The sequence below is a fragment of the Falco peregrinus genome, chromosome 10 (genome assembly GCF_023634155.1).
Source record: "Falco peregrinus isolate bFalPer1 chromosome 10, bFalPer1.pri, whole genome shotgun sequence".
Classification (NCBI taxonomy): domain Eukaryota; kingdom Metazoa; phylum Chordata; class Aves; order Falconiformes; family Falconidae; genus Falco; species Falco peregrinus.
The window spans coordinates 33183008-33199252 of NC_073730.1; the positions used below are offsets into that span (position 1 = coordinate 33183008).

Here is a 16245-nt window from a genome sequence, read left to right on the forward strand (position 1 = left end):
TGTCCCAAAGATTTAACCTTCTCCAAAAAGCAAAAAATTCAGGAGGGAAAAAAAAAAAAAAGCCGCTTAGGTTTGGACTTGATGGATCAGACCTGCAGACTCCAGATCCCACTCCATGCCACATTTTAGAAGATGTGATATGTCTGTCTCCATCCTCATCCTTTCCTGAGTCTCTGTAATCCCAAATATAACCCGGCAGGCCCCGAGCGGCGCGCAGCTCGCAGGCAGCGGTGCCCCAGCCCATGGCCGTCGCCCCGTGACCCGGGATTGCCGTCGAATGCCGAGCGGGCAGCCGGTGTGCGGACAGCCGGCGTGCGGGGACGCGGCCGCACTGCCCAACGCGGTGCCGCGGGAGCGGGAGAAGAGGATGCACGCGTCTGAAAATCCAGGTAAGGAAAGCGTCACCGCCAGCGGGTGCGATGGAAGGAGAGCGAGATGGTGCGCGGTCAGACAGGGGATGTTGTTTACGGCAAATTTGTGCTGAGTAATCACCGGGAAGGCACGCTCGGCTCCCGCAGCTCAGCTCGGGGTAAAGCTAAAGATCCTGCTTTAAATGTAAAGCCTTGTTATGTAATAGGTTTGAGGGAAGGTATTGCATGGGAAAACTGCTTCTTTTGGCGGGGTAGCATGCCGGCAAGTTAGGGTGCTGAATTCAGCCGTGCATAGCCAGGCGTACAGCGATTAACGACCCCGAGCTGCCTCCTGCTCTGGATACCTTGATAACTCCGTGCTGAATGTAAGCATCTCTCCTTGCTCCCCAGAAGAGGTGTTTGTTCATCTTAGGACTGTGAAAGCCATTTGAGCATATCACTTTCCACAAAGAAAAATTATTTTCAGGCTTAAAAAAAATAATTGTACCTTATAACTGAACTATACTTCCTACAGGAAGGGTATTTGGCTGTCTATAAATGCTGTGATGAAATCCTGACACCCAGCCTTTTGCAGGGCATCCACTGTGAAGCTGACCTTCAACACCCCCCATTTTATTATGCTGAGACAAACACAGAGCTGCATCCCCTTTAAAAACCCTACTTCAGGCCAGAATAGAGAATATATATATATAGGTAAATGTGTACATCATTGCCTTTGCTTCAGTCTTGCTGACACAGCCCCATTGGGTGCTCCAGGAGGGGCCGGGGTGGCTGGCAGGGCTGCCCGCTGCCCACCCACTGCTGCCTCAGGTAGGTGCTTATCCCCCTCGGCATTGCCTCGGGAGCACTGTGACTTTAAATCAGGACATATTTAACGTCTTGCTGATGTATTTGTGGCTGTTGTTACTATAGTCTTATTGTGGATACTGCCAAGGAGAGGAGGAGGAGGAGGAGGAGAGGGAGGAGGAGGGCGAGGAGTCTTTTAGACAGGACCCCAGGTCTGCAAACTAAAGACTTTATTCACCTTCTGCATTTGGACTCGGGCCTCCATCTTCTGATAGCTCTTCTTTACCCGTGGATTTCTCTTAGTCATAGCCTTCCCTGAGGAAGGGAAAAAAAAAGATTTTTTTTTTTAAAAAATCAGCGTACCAAGTAATTCAGATGGCACAGGCAGCATGAAGGCAACACGAGATGCACTATATTTAGCCAGCCGTGACACAGCCACCTTGTTTATGGTCCCAGAAATGCACCCAGCTGATAGATGCAGGATTTCGGAACGGCTGCAGCCTTTAAGGAGGAACTGCATTTTGTCCTTGAGCGCCGGGTTCCTCCTGCGTGCCGCCAGCAGTGTAAGCGCCAATGTTTAATTGCTGACCCGACTAATCCGCTGCACGGACGGCTTTGCCCTGCTGCAGATTAATTGCGGGGCCTCCCGCTGCAGCCGCGGCAGTGCTTTCTGCGAGTCCTCAAAGCTGGATTTTTCAGCAGGATTTGCTAAAATCCATCCTGCTTTGCTGCAAAAATATGGTGGCAGCCTGGGGGCCACGTGGAAAAGGGAATTGCTGGACCATAGCAGTGGAGAGTTCGGTACCCAGATGTGACGCCCAGGTTTTGGGATCAAAATCGGGCTATCAGGGCACGTGGGCTTGGTGCCGATGCTGCGGGGCTGTGTTTTACTGCACCCACAGCTCCGCTCAGGTGGCTGAAATCGGCCTTGCAAAGGCAATTAGCATCACCAGTGCGCAAAGGATGCAGCAAAGGCTATAACCTGAACATCGCTAATGAACGGCTGGACCCAAAAGGGTGGCTGCTCCTCTCCTGGGATGCTCTGGAGATGGGGAGATGCCTGAAACTGCTGCGGAGCTGCTCAGGGGGGTCTGACCTCTGCTGGGTGCGTGTGGCGTCCCACAGCACTCAGATTTCAGGGAACACGGTCTGGAAATCCCAGCTGTGACCGTACCCATCCGAGATGCTATGATTTGCATCCGCTGCAAAAATGAGAACATGGATGCTTTTTCAGGGGCAGATAAAGCAGCCGTGGGAAGCTCTTGATATCAAAATGCTATAAATATGACTTTTATTACTTATAAATATTACTAAATATTGCTTCTTACTAAATTATAAATAATTTATGAAGCCTTACAGTAGTTTGTATTACAGTAGTGTGTGAGGCCCTGTTTTGATGGGTGCTCTAAACAACACACAGGCTTCTTTCTCCTGAGGGAGTTCTTGTCTTCAGTAACGGGGGATCGGGAGGTTGGGAAGGGTACCAGTCACATCCCTGAATCACGGCTGGGAGGCGGAGAGGTGGGAAATCAGGTGTGCAGAACAAACCATGCAGGGAGACTGAGGCAAGGGGCAGGATTTCCTTCAAATCCTCTGAAACGGGGTTTTTGCCATGCAGAAAATGTGAAGTTTATTCCTTTTCCAGGCCACGTTTTGAAGCAAAACCTAAATGACCCAAACACTTGAATTCCTTTTCCAAGTAATAGTTTTCACGGAAAACTTTACAGAACAAGCAATTTGCTTTCTCGCTAGCACAGGTTTCTCCGGGGCACGCTGCCTGTACCAGGGTCCCTGCCCTGGCACGGGGTCCCTCGCTGAGGCACGGCGGGGCGGGACACAGGCTCTGCACACATTTACTCCTGGCGTTTGTTTTCCACCCCACCAGATTTTGGAAGGTATTTAAACTGAAGCACATCCACGCAAAACTCCCAGCCTGGGAGCCACATGGCATAATTATTTTAAAGCCACGTGGTATAGACTAGCGCCTGTAATATTATTTTCTGAGTTCACATATGTGGTGTTTAACTCTTTCCTGCCCTAAATGGTTTTGAAAGCCTGAGCTGGATATAGGTGGAGCCATGAATTTCCCCCAGCTCCATCACCTGCCCCTCACTCAGGGCTGTTGGCAGCCTCCGGGAGAGCATCCCACAGCGCAGAGCAGCTCCCACCAAACCCTTACAGCAGCGCAGGAAGCATTGCTGGCAGAGGAAGATTGCTTTGAATCATTTCTGCTGAGTCAAGCACGCTTCATCTGAAGGTTCATGAAGTTTTTCTATTGCCTGGCATCTCAAAGGCATCCCAGCAATGCTTTCCCAGACTAGGGACAAAGCTCTGGGATCCATGAGAGGCTGATTCAGTTAGTGTCATAGGAATTAGCAAAGTGGGGTTCGTTACCTTTCATGCTGTAAATGGCTCACCGGCAGAAGGATGAGGGCGTTCGTACCCAGCCTGGCTCCCTGCCTGGCTTAAAGGGGCTGTAATGTCACTAAGGACCAGACTTCTGGCTCCTGTCCCGCTGAATTTATAGCCTGCATCCAAAGGCACAGGGATCTGCTGCAAGGTATTCCCACGCCAATGCAATTGGGTGTCTCTCCCCTGGGCTCATGCCCAGGCTATTCTTCCAAAACTGCGGAGCACCGTGTGGATTGAAAACAGCATTGTGGGAGAGAGCATAGGGAGCCATGCAGGGTCTGCTAGAGTATTACTTTGGAAATGATGAGTGATTATAAATCCGAACCCAAACTGCATCAGTTAGGCATGATGCGGGACCTGTAAGTCAGTAGATAGCGTGAGCTGAGACCGACATAATTTTTTAATCTTTTATATCACAGCCAAGACAACAAAGCTTTAATACTATAACTTTTCCTATTAGTATAGATAAAAAATACTGTACCAAAATCTGTTAGAGGGTAGAACCACTTCAATGGGGATGTGTTGGGTGTCTGGCAAACCTTCCTGTGCTATCACACTCACCCGTATCTTCCCACCCTTTGCCAGCCAAACCTCACTTGCCCATCCATCCAAGAGACACCATCACTCTGAAGCCTGGAGTGAGGATACCTGTCCCCTGGCCTGTTCCCCCAAAGGAAACCCTCACCCCATATACATCCAAAAAAGAAGTGGCGGTGGGAGTGGGTGAGGTGGGCAACAGCCACCAGCGTGGGCCAGCAGTGCCAGCTGTAATTCCCTTCTGCTTTCACGGAAAGACTCACGGCGTCGAGGGGTCCTTGGCCGGGGCTACCTGAGAGCAATGACCCGACTATTTTCATTATATGATTTGCTGCTGGAGCCTGACCCTGGGCACAGCAGCGGTAGCTGAAGCTACCCCATGATGACTCACTTGGGTAATTTTTCTCCTTGTTTTGACCAAGAGCCATTTCCTAAAGCAAACAATAACCTGCTGCAAAGAAATTCAAAATCACACTTTGGACTTTTTCTATGCACTTAAAAAAGCGAAAGTCTGGCCATTCTATTGTTTCAAATGCAAGCACTAGTGCAAGCTGCATCGCAAGCGCGCAAGCCAAGTAATTTAGCTTTGTAACTCGTTGCAATCAGCCAGGTTTAATAGAAAGCTGAGATTTTTCCAAGGTACCAGCTGTGGGTCCACCTCTGTCTTGGTTAATGAATGCAGGACTCCTCTTGTTGCTAGTGGAAATTTTTGTGTGTTTCTGAACTCATGTCTTTCATTCTAACAGGGATTACACGTATACATATTTTGCAGGCTTGCAGACCTGCTTTAGGAGGGCTATGCCCAGATTTTTCTTGGTATTTAGCCACTTACCTCACAGTGAATGGGAAATGGTGAATAAATGGTAGTTAGGCAGCAAAATAACTGATTTTAACCTAAATACCTGATTTTGGCCTGAGGAATTGTATGAACGGCTGTACAGCCTCCCATTTTCCAACTGTTCGCAGGCTGGGGACTTCCTAAGCAAACAGCGATACGCTCCTGTTTAACGGCCCTGTATAGATCTGTTTTCCCCATACATTCCTCCAGCCTCTTGGTGAAGCATGTACATATTTAGTATCTACAACAGCCTTTGGCAGGCAGCTCCACAGCTCAGCGTTGCTGAGGAGCCAGTCAAATCCTTGAATACTCCGAAACAAAGTCTTGGGCTGAAATGAGTAAGTTGTGTATCATCCCCTGACAGCGCTTTAACAAGGCTAAAAGGCAAGAAATAAAAAACCATGCAGACACAGCAGTACACTTCAGGGTGTGTGCTGTCACAGAGAGGAAAGGATGGGAAAAAAGATAATAAGAGTCAAACATTAGCCACATCCTAAGTCACTGGAAAAAGCGATAATGGTGAGCAGCCGCGCAGGCGCCCCGGTTGATTTGGCAGGTAAGCAAGGTGAGCACAACCTTGCCGAGGTGTGTGATAGCACGCGGTGGAACTGTCCCGCTCAAAGCCCCCGGGCGCCCTCAGGATAACTGTGCTCAAGGTTTGGTACTATGACCAGAAGGAACGCTCCTGTGGGAGCAGTTGTGATGCTTTCTCTGCCACCAGCGGACCTGCCAACAAGGGTTTCCTTCTACAGGTGATTGCATAAGGACCGTGAATACCCCTGAAATGAAATTTTGGTGGTTGCTTGACAAATGCCTGTGAATATCTTCTTCAGCGTCCATCTGCTGAAGAAGACATTCACTGCAGCTTCAGCTGCTGATGCTCCAGCTGGCAGTGAGGAACATTGCAGTTGGGTTACACCACAGCAAAGGCTCAAGGCTTCCTCTGATGAGGGAAAGCAAAGGTTTAATTGAGTCTAACACTTAGAAACAACTCAAACTTTCTCAGGACCATGTTTGCTTTTTATTAGAGTTTTATTAGAACAGGACAGTGGAAGATCCTGAATATCAGGGAGGGGTTAAAAAAGGATGAGATTATTTTACCCCCATCTCTCCACCTGGATCCCCAAATTGCAGCCCTATTTGCCCATGGCACACCACATCCCACACCGGCAGGCTCCTTATTTCTCCAGCAAACCCAGGCATGGACACGCTATTCCCACATACAGAGAAAGGAACAACCTGGCCATCCTTGACTCCAGTCCAGATACCACTTCTTTATCCTCAGCACAAGTCTGGATGCTGCTTTGAAATCATATTTCTGGCTCTGTACCAAGAGCCTGTACCCATTTTGCCCTCACGTGCCCGTTCCCAGGGTGATGCAGGGGAATCTATGCTCCTGGCCGGCCCGTGGTGCTGCCCAGGTACGAATGGAGCCTCCAGATGAGAGGGCGAGGAGCATGATCCTTGCTGTGCTGGTCACATACACCCCAGCGTCACCTGGGCTTGACCCACGTCTCATCTGAACATGGAAATGAGAAGAATTTATTCTACAGGAGCAGGAACTGCTGCAGGCTGGCTCCTGGGGTGCTGGTTTGCCAGCTGGTGCCACTGCCATGGCAGTGAAAGGAACAAACCCTGACGGACCCTCCCAGGGACCCCAGTGCACTGGGAGCCTGCGAGGCTGTGCCTGTGGATGGAACCAAGAGTGATGGAAGGCTCCTGCGGGGAAGGGAGGGTCTGGCTAACACTCTCACAGGGTAGGACTCAACCCAAGTTCACGGCAGTCCCAGATGGAGGATCTGGCCATTTTCAGAGAAAAAGATGGTTTAGAAGACACTGATTTTTCTCAGTTGGCCTCAGAGATGATTTGGAAGGTAGATCTTTTGGCCATATATGTAGAAGTTTATTCATTGCTGCTTGTAAAGATTGTGACTGCTTTGACAATTGCTGTTTTCATGAGAAGACAGGAGGAGGTATTTTGGTTCTGGTCCTCTTAGGACAAGAAGCAAAGCAAAAAGGGGGATACCACATAGACTGCTGATGGCCTTAGTTAGCTGCTGTGATTTTGGAACTGGTTTCTTAAAAAAAAAAAAAAAAGCGCAAACCCCCCCCTAAGACCCTCTTCCGAGGTGGAATTGTTTTGGCTCTCACCATGGCTTTTCTTTTGCTCCTCACCACACTAAGCTTTGTCAGGAGGGAAATGCACTGCTCTAGCATGACAAGAGCCAGGTGAGTTGAATGGAGAGCAGCAGGTGCAATCAAGAGGTATCACTGTCTTGAAGCTAATTCAAATGGTGCTGTATAGCTTAAGTTTTTAAGATCTTTGGTTTACGTTTGAACACACCAGGCCAAAAATAAAATAGAAAAATTCAGATTTTCTTTATCCATGGCAGTAATGACCTACAATGCCATGCCATTATTTCTTACAGTTCCCCTGTGCTGCTCACTGGTGGTAGCTGTGGTGGTCCTAGCCCAGACAAGGAGCTTGCTGGCTGTAATCAATCCAATCAATTGCTTAACCAGGGTTAAACTAAGTGACTCATCCCAAATGCTGGCAGCTGTGGAGGCTTCGGGGTGGAGATGCTCCTGTCAGTGCTCCCTGCTCCCTGGAAAGGTAGGCAGTGGGACAGACACTTCTAAGGGTATAGGGAATGGGTATTTGCTGGAGTAAAATTGCTGTGGAGGATGTCCAGGAGGAAAGACCCAAGAGAAAAATGTGGCGATGTTCTTGCTTTCCTGGAGAAGAGTGCTGTAGGCACAAGGGACAAAGCTGGCCCCTGTGGTCTGAGGGTGAGAGCGCAATGCTGAGATAGGCACACTGACGTGCTGTTGGTTCTACACCCCGTTAGTTCCTAGGGCAGGAAAGATGCCTGTACTACACCAAGTTTTTCATGACTAGCTAGATTAAGTGGGAAAATTGCAAGCAATACCTCGCTACCTAATGTGTACAGCAACAGCTGTGCTGTACATCTGCATACTAAACAAACACAAAAAGGTGGTGGCTGTTATTTTTTTTCAGAACATCAAAAATTTATCAAACTGCTTCAATTTATACAGGTGTTTAAGCCTCCTTCTGCTGGTGACGTGGCTCATGGCACAGCTCAAACACTTGATAATGTGGCAACGTGTGATGGGGGGTGGTTACTGGGGTGCTAAAGGGTTCTCCAGAAGGTGGCTGTGGCTGAATGCCACGTGTGTTCCTTGCAAGGTTTTGAGGAAGGTAAGCCAAGTTATAGAGCTGGGCTGGGTTTGTTTGAAAAGCCATTTTGCAGAGTACTTGTTACAAGAATGTTGAAGGCAGCCCACATTCAGGAGTCTGTGAATTAAGGTTATTTCATTATGATCTGGGTGCTTTGGAAGAGGGAAAAGGCACAAACGTTAATTCTCTAGAATATGTTTTGATGGGCCCGTGTCCCACTGCAAGGAGCAAGGCACACATAAGTGTGAGGAGACAGGCAAAAGAAACTATTGTAGCTTGGGCTACAGAGAGAAGGGGCTGCCCTGTGCAGCAGGGAAATGGAAATATGAAATAAGTTTGAGGAATATGAAAGCTGCTTGAGCAAGTCTTACTTTTCTTAACAGGACATGCATTCTCTTTCAGGCAGTGACAGCAGTCCATATCATACGGCACAGCTGGTGTATATACTTCCCTATATGTGTACAACTGGGTTTGGTCTTCTTGCAGAAATGCTTTGTGCAGGGAGAGTTCATTGCTTACAGTGATAAACTTTGGAAAAAAAAATATATTGAGTTGTAAAGGTATTGGTCCAGATATTAAATTAATTTTCAAGCTATTTTTGTAATTCTCACAACACTCCGCAGTTTGAATGTGTTCATGAAGAATTAAGAGTATAACATTTCACCTTAGCTGTTCGTTGAATTGGAGGAGAGGTGGAAAAAATTAAATTGCACCTCAGTATAGTTGGTGGTTGATTACAGCTGTGAAAAGAGACTTTACCCAGGAGAGGCTGCAACCCAGACAGAGAAAAACAGTCAGAGGCTGGCAAATCAATTGACTTTTCCAAGGTCAGTAATGGGGAGAGAGTTTGTATCTCCTGAGTCTTGAGCAACACACAGTCCTCCTTAGCATGTCATTAACATCTCCCACAGCCTTAATGGCACCTGCCAGCCTCACCATTCAAACAGAATACTTCTATATTCTGTAGTATCATTAGCCACCGCTCAATAAATCTGCAAGGATGTTAGTGAGATTTTCGAAGTAGCTGGTCCCCTAGTTCTTCCTTCTTTACTCTCATTTATGAAAATCATGTGCCTTTTAACACCTTTTTTTTAATTATTTTTTTGATATAGCATTCTTTACCTCCAAAAGACAGAACCATGTGGCCCTTCATTAGCCCAACTTAAAGGGAGAACTGGGGGAGAAGGGAATATCACTTTATACATTCTCTTCAGCTAAAATTCCCATAGGGCTGGAAAATGCATGGATAAGTGTAGCTTCAACCGAATCCCACACATCATGCTTCCCTAATCCCATCTCCTTGTGTTTGTAGCAATGGTAATTACAAGCAGGGATGGGACTTTGAAGTCTGTTTCCTCCTCCCTCCTCTGCCCCAAGATCCCCTGGAGAGGCTGCTTGCTCCCTACGTGGTGCCTGTGCTGATGCTTTGCCAAACCCGCTTTCCTCAGGCTGGAGCTTCAGGCTATGGTGGTGATTCCCCTTTGGGACTCCTTAGAGGAAAGGCAAGCTATGATCCCCCAAACTCTGGGACAGATGTAGAAAGAAACATATTAATAATGGATTCAACAAGGAGAAGCAGGGTTTTTTTCTTTCTAAGCAGGACTGTACTCTGCCTCTGCAGATGTGACAGTGGCATCAACGTTGGTAGGCAATGCTGAGCCAAGGATGTGCTGTGAGGCTGCAGTGGGCAGTGACAGCGAGACTGCAGCTGGGGGAGCATGAATTCTGGACCTGCTATGGTACTGGGAGAAGGGCGAGCTCTAATTTCCGCTGGAGTGAACTTCCCCTCTTGCTCCTACCCTTTTTCCATGAGAACATTTTCAGCAGAACATTCCTTTTGCTGCCTAACTCAGACAGATCCTTGCTGGTTTGGGGATTAAGGACTTCTGGATTTAGGGTATGAAGTTTTGTCTAAGCTGAGTTCTTTGAATTGGTGCATAAAGGCAGCAGAGGAGGCTAAGAGACCCCAGGTGACAGTTTAAGATGGGGGATAGGTTGTGTAGGGTGTTGTGTTGTGCCAGGTTCCCCAGCTTGTTCCCTCTAACAGGCTGCAGTTGCCTCCAGTGCAAGCATGCTTGAGTACTCATGGAAGTGTTCCATAGACTTAATGCGCCCCCTTCACCCAAGAGCCTGGTCTTTCCTGTTCAGGTTGTTACCCAAGCAAGGAAAATGAATGAAAATCCACCTTGACTCCCCCAGTTTCCCCATTTTTATCCTAGAGCTCAGGAATCGTTGTATCCTAGGTTGACTAAGAGAGATTAACAGATGTGATCTCTTGAAAAAAATATCTGCGCTTTTATATTTTCTTTCTTAAGTTGTTGCATCTGGGTGCCAAGAGCAGGGGGGCGAACACCCAGTCCCCCAGGCGAGCGTTGCAGTCCGTGTATCGCTCCATACAGACCTGTGTATTAAGAGCCCAGTAATGAGGGCTAGAAAACACACAATTCTAACCTTGGAGTTTGAGCCATTACTGCTGCTGACTGCGAATGATTTACGTCAGGTTAGTTCATTTTAGTTTGCTGCTTGTCAATCTGCTTGGATTTTTCTGGGAAAATTCTGGGTCACAGATGTACCTGGTCTGCACTGTAATATAAAATTCCAGGAGTTATATAAACAACAGCACATGACAAGGTATGGCTGCACCAGATGCCCACTGGCCTGGAGTGTTAAGCAGGAAAGTTTAAGCCAAGTGTCAGTAATATTTCAAGTTATGGTTATATCTACCAAAGTGGTTATTGATGTTACTGCTTCAGAAGCAAACCCACATCATTTTTCTAAGCAGAGTATTCTCTGTCCTTTCTGTAAGAGATGGAAGGCACACTTGTGTCTGGATGCTACGGCTTCTTCTTGCCTTTGATATTCCTTAAATTAAAAAGAAATCCATTTAGAAGAACTTAATAGTGGTCATTTCCTTTGGCGCACCCTTCGGTTCCTCTGTACCATGTAAAGAAGAAATGACAATGTACTAGCCGTGGCTGCAAAATGTGTCAAGTGAGCTATGGCTCATCAGTTGTTCAAGGACGCAGTTCGTGTTGGTCTAAAGTCTGTTCACACGTGAACAGCTAAAATAGATTGGTGAGACCTAACGACAAAAATGGCTTAGCAGTCGGTGTGGCACTTCATCAGTTGGGTGCCACCAATGTGAAGCCAGCAGCAGCAAGGGCTTGGGATGCCGATGCGTCCCGCATCGCCCGCCGTGTGGCTCGGGACTCCCTCGAGTCCTCACACCGATGCGCTTCGGGTTTCTGGGGGCTGAGCGCGGGGCTGCGGTGCCATCCCTCCTCCTCCAGCTGCCGGCCCGCAGCTCGGTGCCCTTGGCCCGTCCCAAGGAACGCGCCTTCCACCGGTAGCGTGACAGAGGGACCTTAAAAACGACGGGCAACTGGGGGAACCTCTTTGGGCAGCCGCACAGCCGAACCCCCGCTGAAGGGCCAACGCGGGGGAGGGGCAGGCTTGCCAGAAGGGAATTGTGTCGATCCAACGCTTTTTGCTAATTGCTGGCGGCAGCTGATGGGGGCGGGGGAGGGGACCCCAACCCCAGCCGCACTGGTGGGTGCAGCACCCTTCCAGCACGCTGCCGCCCAATTCACTGAGACGCTTTCCAGCGCGGACCGGAGCGCGGGGCTGCGGCTCCCCGATTGCTTCCGGGCCCTGGGGGCGGCACCGGGGGCGGCACCGGGGGCGGGGCGGGGAGGCAGGGGGGGGCACGGCCCGCCCAGCCCCTCCCCTGGGGCGGCCGGAGCACTTCGCTTCCCTCCTGCCCGCGGCGTCAGAGCAGGTTCTCCGCCCGCCTCGCCCATGAGCCTGCTGGGGAGCTACCGGAAAAAGCCGGGCGGTGACGGCTATGAATCCCTGCAGCTGGTGGACAGCGGCGCTGACGGCGGGGGCCGGCCCGGGGGCAGCGCGGGGGCGGCCGGCCGGAGCCCGGCGCGGCACCAGCAGCAGCAGCAGCAGCAGCCGCAGCCCCGCGGCGAGGGCGGCAGCACCATGGACAGCTCAGGTAGGGGCGGGCCCGCCGCCGCGGGGGACCCGCTGCGAGCGGGGGGTGGGGGGGTGGGGGCCGCGGGGGGGGGTGGTTGTTGGGGGGGGGGGGTGGGGAAGCTGGACAGCCGGCACAATAGCGGCCCTTTGTCCAGGCGCGGGCGGGGGGATGGAGCAGAGCCAACGGGGGGGGGGGGGGGGGGCGGGGGGCACCGCCGCACAGACGGGCCCTCCCGGCTGGCTCCTGCTTTCACACCCCAAGAGGAAAAGGTTGCTCTGAAGCTAAAATGGATGGAGTGCTTTGGGATCTTTCCCCAACTGACTTATTTCCCCACAGTCATCCTTACTTTTTTTTCCCCCCTCCTCCTCTAAAAAAGCACTCATCAAACTGAGTTGGATTAATTCTGATAGACGATGCGCTGCATGCACCATTTTTTTTTTAATCAGGGAGTAGGGGACCAGATGGTCTTTATGACTGGTAATGGGATAGAGAGCTCTTCACCTCTAAATCACAGGTTCAAATTTGCCTAGATAACCCGTAATCGAGAGTACCCATCTGATGGCTTTTATGTGTCTCGAAACGAGCTGGCTCTTGCTCTGGCTGGTCAGATGTTCCCATTGCAGTGACCATCTCCAGCCTTTGCAGACAACTTCTAGAGCTCAGCCCTGCGCAGGGGAACACCCTGTTCCATTGTGAGGGGCCACGTTTGATGTCCACCCACTGTAGCAGGGTAATCTTGCAGCCATACCTGTGCTGCTCCATGAGAGACCAGGGTGGGCCCATGGCACTCAGCAAGCACTCACAATACATCACCTTTGTTTTAATGTGGTAACCTTTTCTCAAGGGGAAAAAACCCTTCATGGTTTACATTTGGGCTTGGGTGGGGAGAAAACCCCCTAACGACCTATGTCTGGGCTTGGGTGGGAAGAGGCTTACCTTGATTTATCCCCCCCCCCCCCCCCCCCCCCAATTTCTCTGATGTAATAAGAATCATGTTTTCCACTTTCCCTTGCCATTTGAATTGGCTTGCAAGAGTTCTTTTGGGGATATGCTTTGTTTATTAACTTCTCTTACTCCTGGACTTCAGGAATGTATTTGAATTTGCTGCTATGATATCTCTGCTACAGCTGCTTGTAAGCACAGTGTGTGTCAGTAGATTCTTACTCGCAGTAGGCTGCTGTGTTACAGTTATTTGGATCCTTACGTTGGCATCTGCTGAGATGGTTAGATACTGCGGTCAGTTTAATATCTATCTTTAAAGCAATTATCTGAATGGGGTTCCTAGAACTTTAAGAACCAAAGGCATTAGTGTTGTGGAAGGTGGCATTCGCATCCAGCTCAGTGTGCGACCGTGCTGCAGCTCGTGTCAAGTCATGGCTTGTGTACAGCTTCAGCTCCATGTATTATTTGAGTGTTGCTGTTGCAATCATTCCATTTGGTTTCTTCAAGCCACTCCACTCTCTGCCAAGCAAAAAAAACCCCAAACATGCTCATGGATAGCTAGCCAATATCTTTTACAGGTTTTGTGCAATATTTTGCTACTAACTAATAAGGCATCCCACATCATTAATGGTGTTAATGCCCTCTGCCAGTTTCTAGGATGTTCTCCATTTAAACACATGGGCTTGATCAAGGGCTGTCTCTGGAAGCTAATGGTCGGGAGGTTGGTGTTAACCAGAGTTTGCTTCCTCGAGTTCACTTTGGTGCTCGTACTGCCTAAATTTTACAGGTACTATAAACAATGCACCTGAGACTTCAGCAGCAACAAACCTCAAGCCTTAATATGACCCTTGAGTTACGTTTATAGGAAATTTTTTTTCCATGTCTGTTTAATAAGGGCTTTTTGGTGGGTGTTTCTAAATCTTCATATGAAATTTGTTTTTAAAAACAACCTGTATTGAGTGTGATGCTCTGTTCTAAACCCGAAGTCCACGCTTGTATCTGCCTTATTCATGTGAACATTTTATACAGATAAATGCTTAATTTTTATCACTTCATTGCAAAGACATTTTTCTTTGCCAAGTATGAAACTATAAAAGCTTGAAGAAATATATCCGCCCCTCAGGTGTGCTTGTGATTTGGTAATTGAAGCTGTTCATGAATTGTGGGACATGATTTATCTTTAATGCAATGTGAAGATGAATAATTATTTTGGGGGGGGGAATTAGGGGAGCAGTGTGAGAGAAAGACAGGAAAATAAGGTGGCTGGGGTTTCGGCTTAACGGGAGCAGGGAGAAGACCACCACCCACCTGTGGTTTGTTTTTTTTTTATAAATGGAGAATATATTCATATTATAAATTACTTGAGACTCCTCCTTCTCCTAATGATGTTGAAGGCTGAATTCCCAAGATGGGCAGTGGTAGAGCTTATTTCAATTGGGAAAAGAGACCCAAATTCCTTGGGAAGGACACAGGTGCGATGAATTATTGACACGTGACGGTGTGAGGGAGGCGTGCAGCTGGGTCTTGGTGGGGTGGGGAAGCTTTTCTTCTGCATCAGGAGGTAGCAGACCCTGAAGGTGAAATCCTTGAGGTGCCCTGGCCAAACCAGAGCTCGTTATGTACTGCCCACGTGCCCGACCTCCCTTATGTTTCAGTTTTTCTCTTTCTTCTCTATCCCCGCCCCGCCCCCCCCCCCCCCCCCCCCCCCCCCCCGGTTTTAAATAATGGCTTCATGTGTGGCGGAGCAGCTTCTGCCTGAGTTAGCAAAATGGCTGTTTGCAGTTAGCGAGGGAAACGGTCCCAAGGTGCGACTCGGTGCCACCAGGCAATGTGGGGCGCCTGGGTCCACCTGTCTGGCCGGGTTATCACTGTGCTGGCGCCGAACATCTCGGGGTGCAGTTCAGTAGCGTCTTCGATTAAGTTAAATAGTTGGAGAGCCCAGCCTTCCTCTTCCCTCCCCGTGCGTAAGATTTCACCTGCAGCAGGGCAGTGTGCTCTGGCATAGAGAAATGGCCTTTGCTCCCTGGAAGATGTGTGTGCAGATTAATATTAAAGCAATTATAGAAGTTAGACAAGAGGATTTGCGCTGAAGGCGAAGCGCTGGCAATTCAGGGGCAAAATACCACTGGTTTGGATAGCGTGGCTGTATTTGCTGTTGCTGCAATGATGCTAACTCACATGAGCTGAGAAAGTGGGTCCCTGTTGGGTTTTTCTATTAATTTTTTTTAAAAACTAATTCAAAGTATTAGATCTTAAAGTATCATCTCTTAATGTGGGCTTCCAATCTCATAAACAGCTTCTTGCAATGAAAACAATCAGCAGTTAGAGCTTTGCTGTAGCTTCTGAGCACTTACGATTATTGGCTTAATATTTTTGGGGACTAGTATTTCTTAGAAAGGGGGAGGAAAAAAAAAAAAGAGCCAGGAACCGAGAGCACTGTATGTGTGGGAGGGGGTTGCTGTTGGTAGGCAGGGTCTGATGATGGGAAGGGAGCTGATGCAGAGGGTCTGCCGAGGGGCTCTTTGACCCCACCTTGCCTCTGTGCCGGCATGAGGGGGCTGCGAGCACTGGGGTGGATGCTCTGGCCAGGCTGTGTCCAGAGCCTGAGCCTGGGAAAATCAGAGTTTCAAAGTCTCTGGGACTGGTTCTTGGTTCAGATAGTTACCAATTCTTCTGCCACCATCACCCATGTCACGCAGAGGAGTGCTAACGTGAGCTGTTTAACTGAAGTAGTGACAGTTTTGGTTGCTCCAAGTGCAGCTTGGGGTTCCTCTGTGCTCCCGGGCAGCATAAATGGAAACTCCTGCCCACAGGAATGCTGAGTGCCTCCCTCTTGGGCTTCAGTTTAGCTCAAAACAGCCACAAGCAGAAACTATTTCACATAGGGTGGTCATATCTGGTGATGCTTGTGTGATGACCTTCTCTTTGGTTGCATTAAACTCTGCCAGATTTCAACCAGTCAGAATGAAACCTTGGTCGGTGTGTGATTTAAATCTCAGATTTAAATCTCACAGTGTGGCCTGTTCATACGGGGTTATGCTTAAGTTCTGTGACACCTTGAGTGGTGTTACTTTGTGCAACTTTAGCACGTGCCCTTAACTGCTGAATGTTCAGCTCCTCCTGTGATGTCTTAAACAGCTTCCGTGGAATATGCTAGATGCAATAGAGTAACATGATC

General features: G+C 49.0%; 1 protein-coding gene across 3 annotated transcripts in view; it reads left to right on the forward strand.

The window, feature by feature from the left end:
- The first annotated feature begins 175 nt into the window (after nt 1–175).
- Nucleotides 176–16245, forward strand: part of DNAJC6 (DnaJ heat shock protein family (Hsp40) member C6) — a 51627-nt gene continuing 35557 nt past the window's right edge. Inside the window, exons 1-2 of one of the 3 annotated variants that reach the window (XM_055815218.1) lie at nt 277–389; nt 12002–12143. In XM_055815218.1, the coding sequence (XP_055671193.1) occupies nt 12131–12143 (13 nt within the window). In that variant the 5' untranslated portion in view covers nt 277–389; nt 12002–12130. Of the gene's footprint in view, nt 390–11904; nt 12144–16245 lie in introns of those variants that run through there. The other 2 variants (XM_027792682.2, XM_055815217.1) reach the window with 2 other exon arrangements.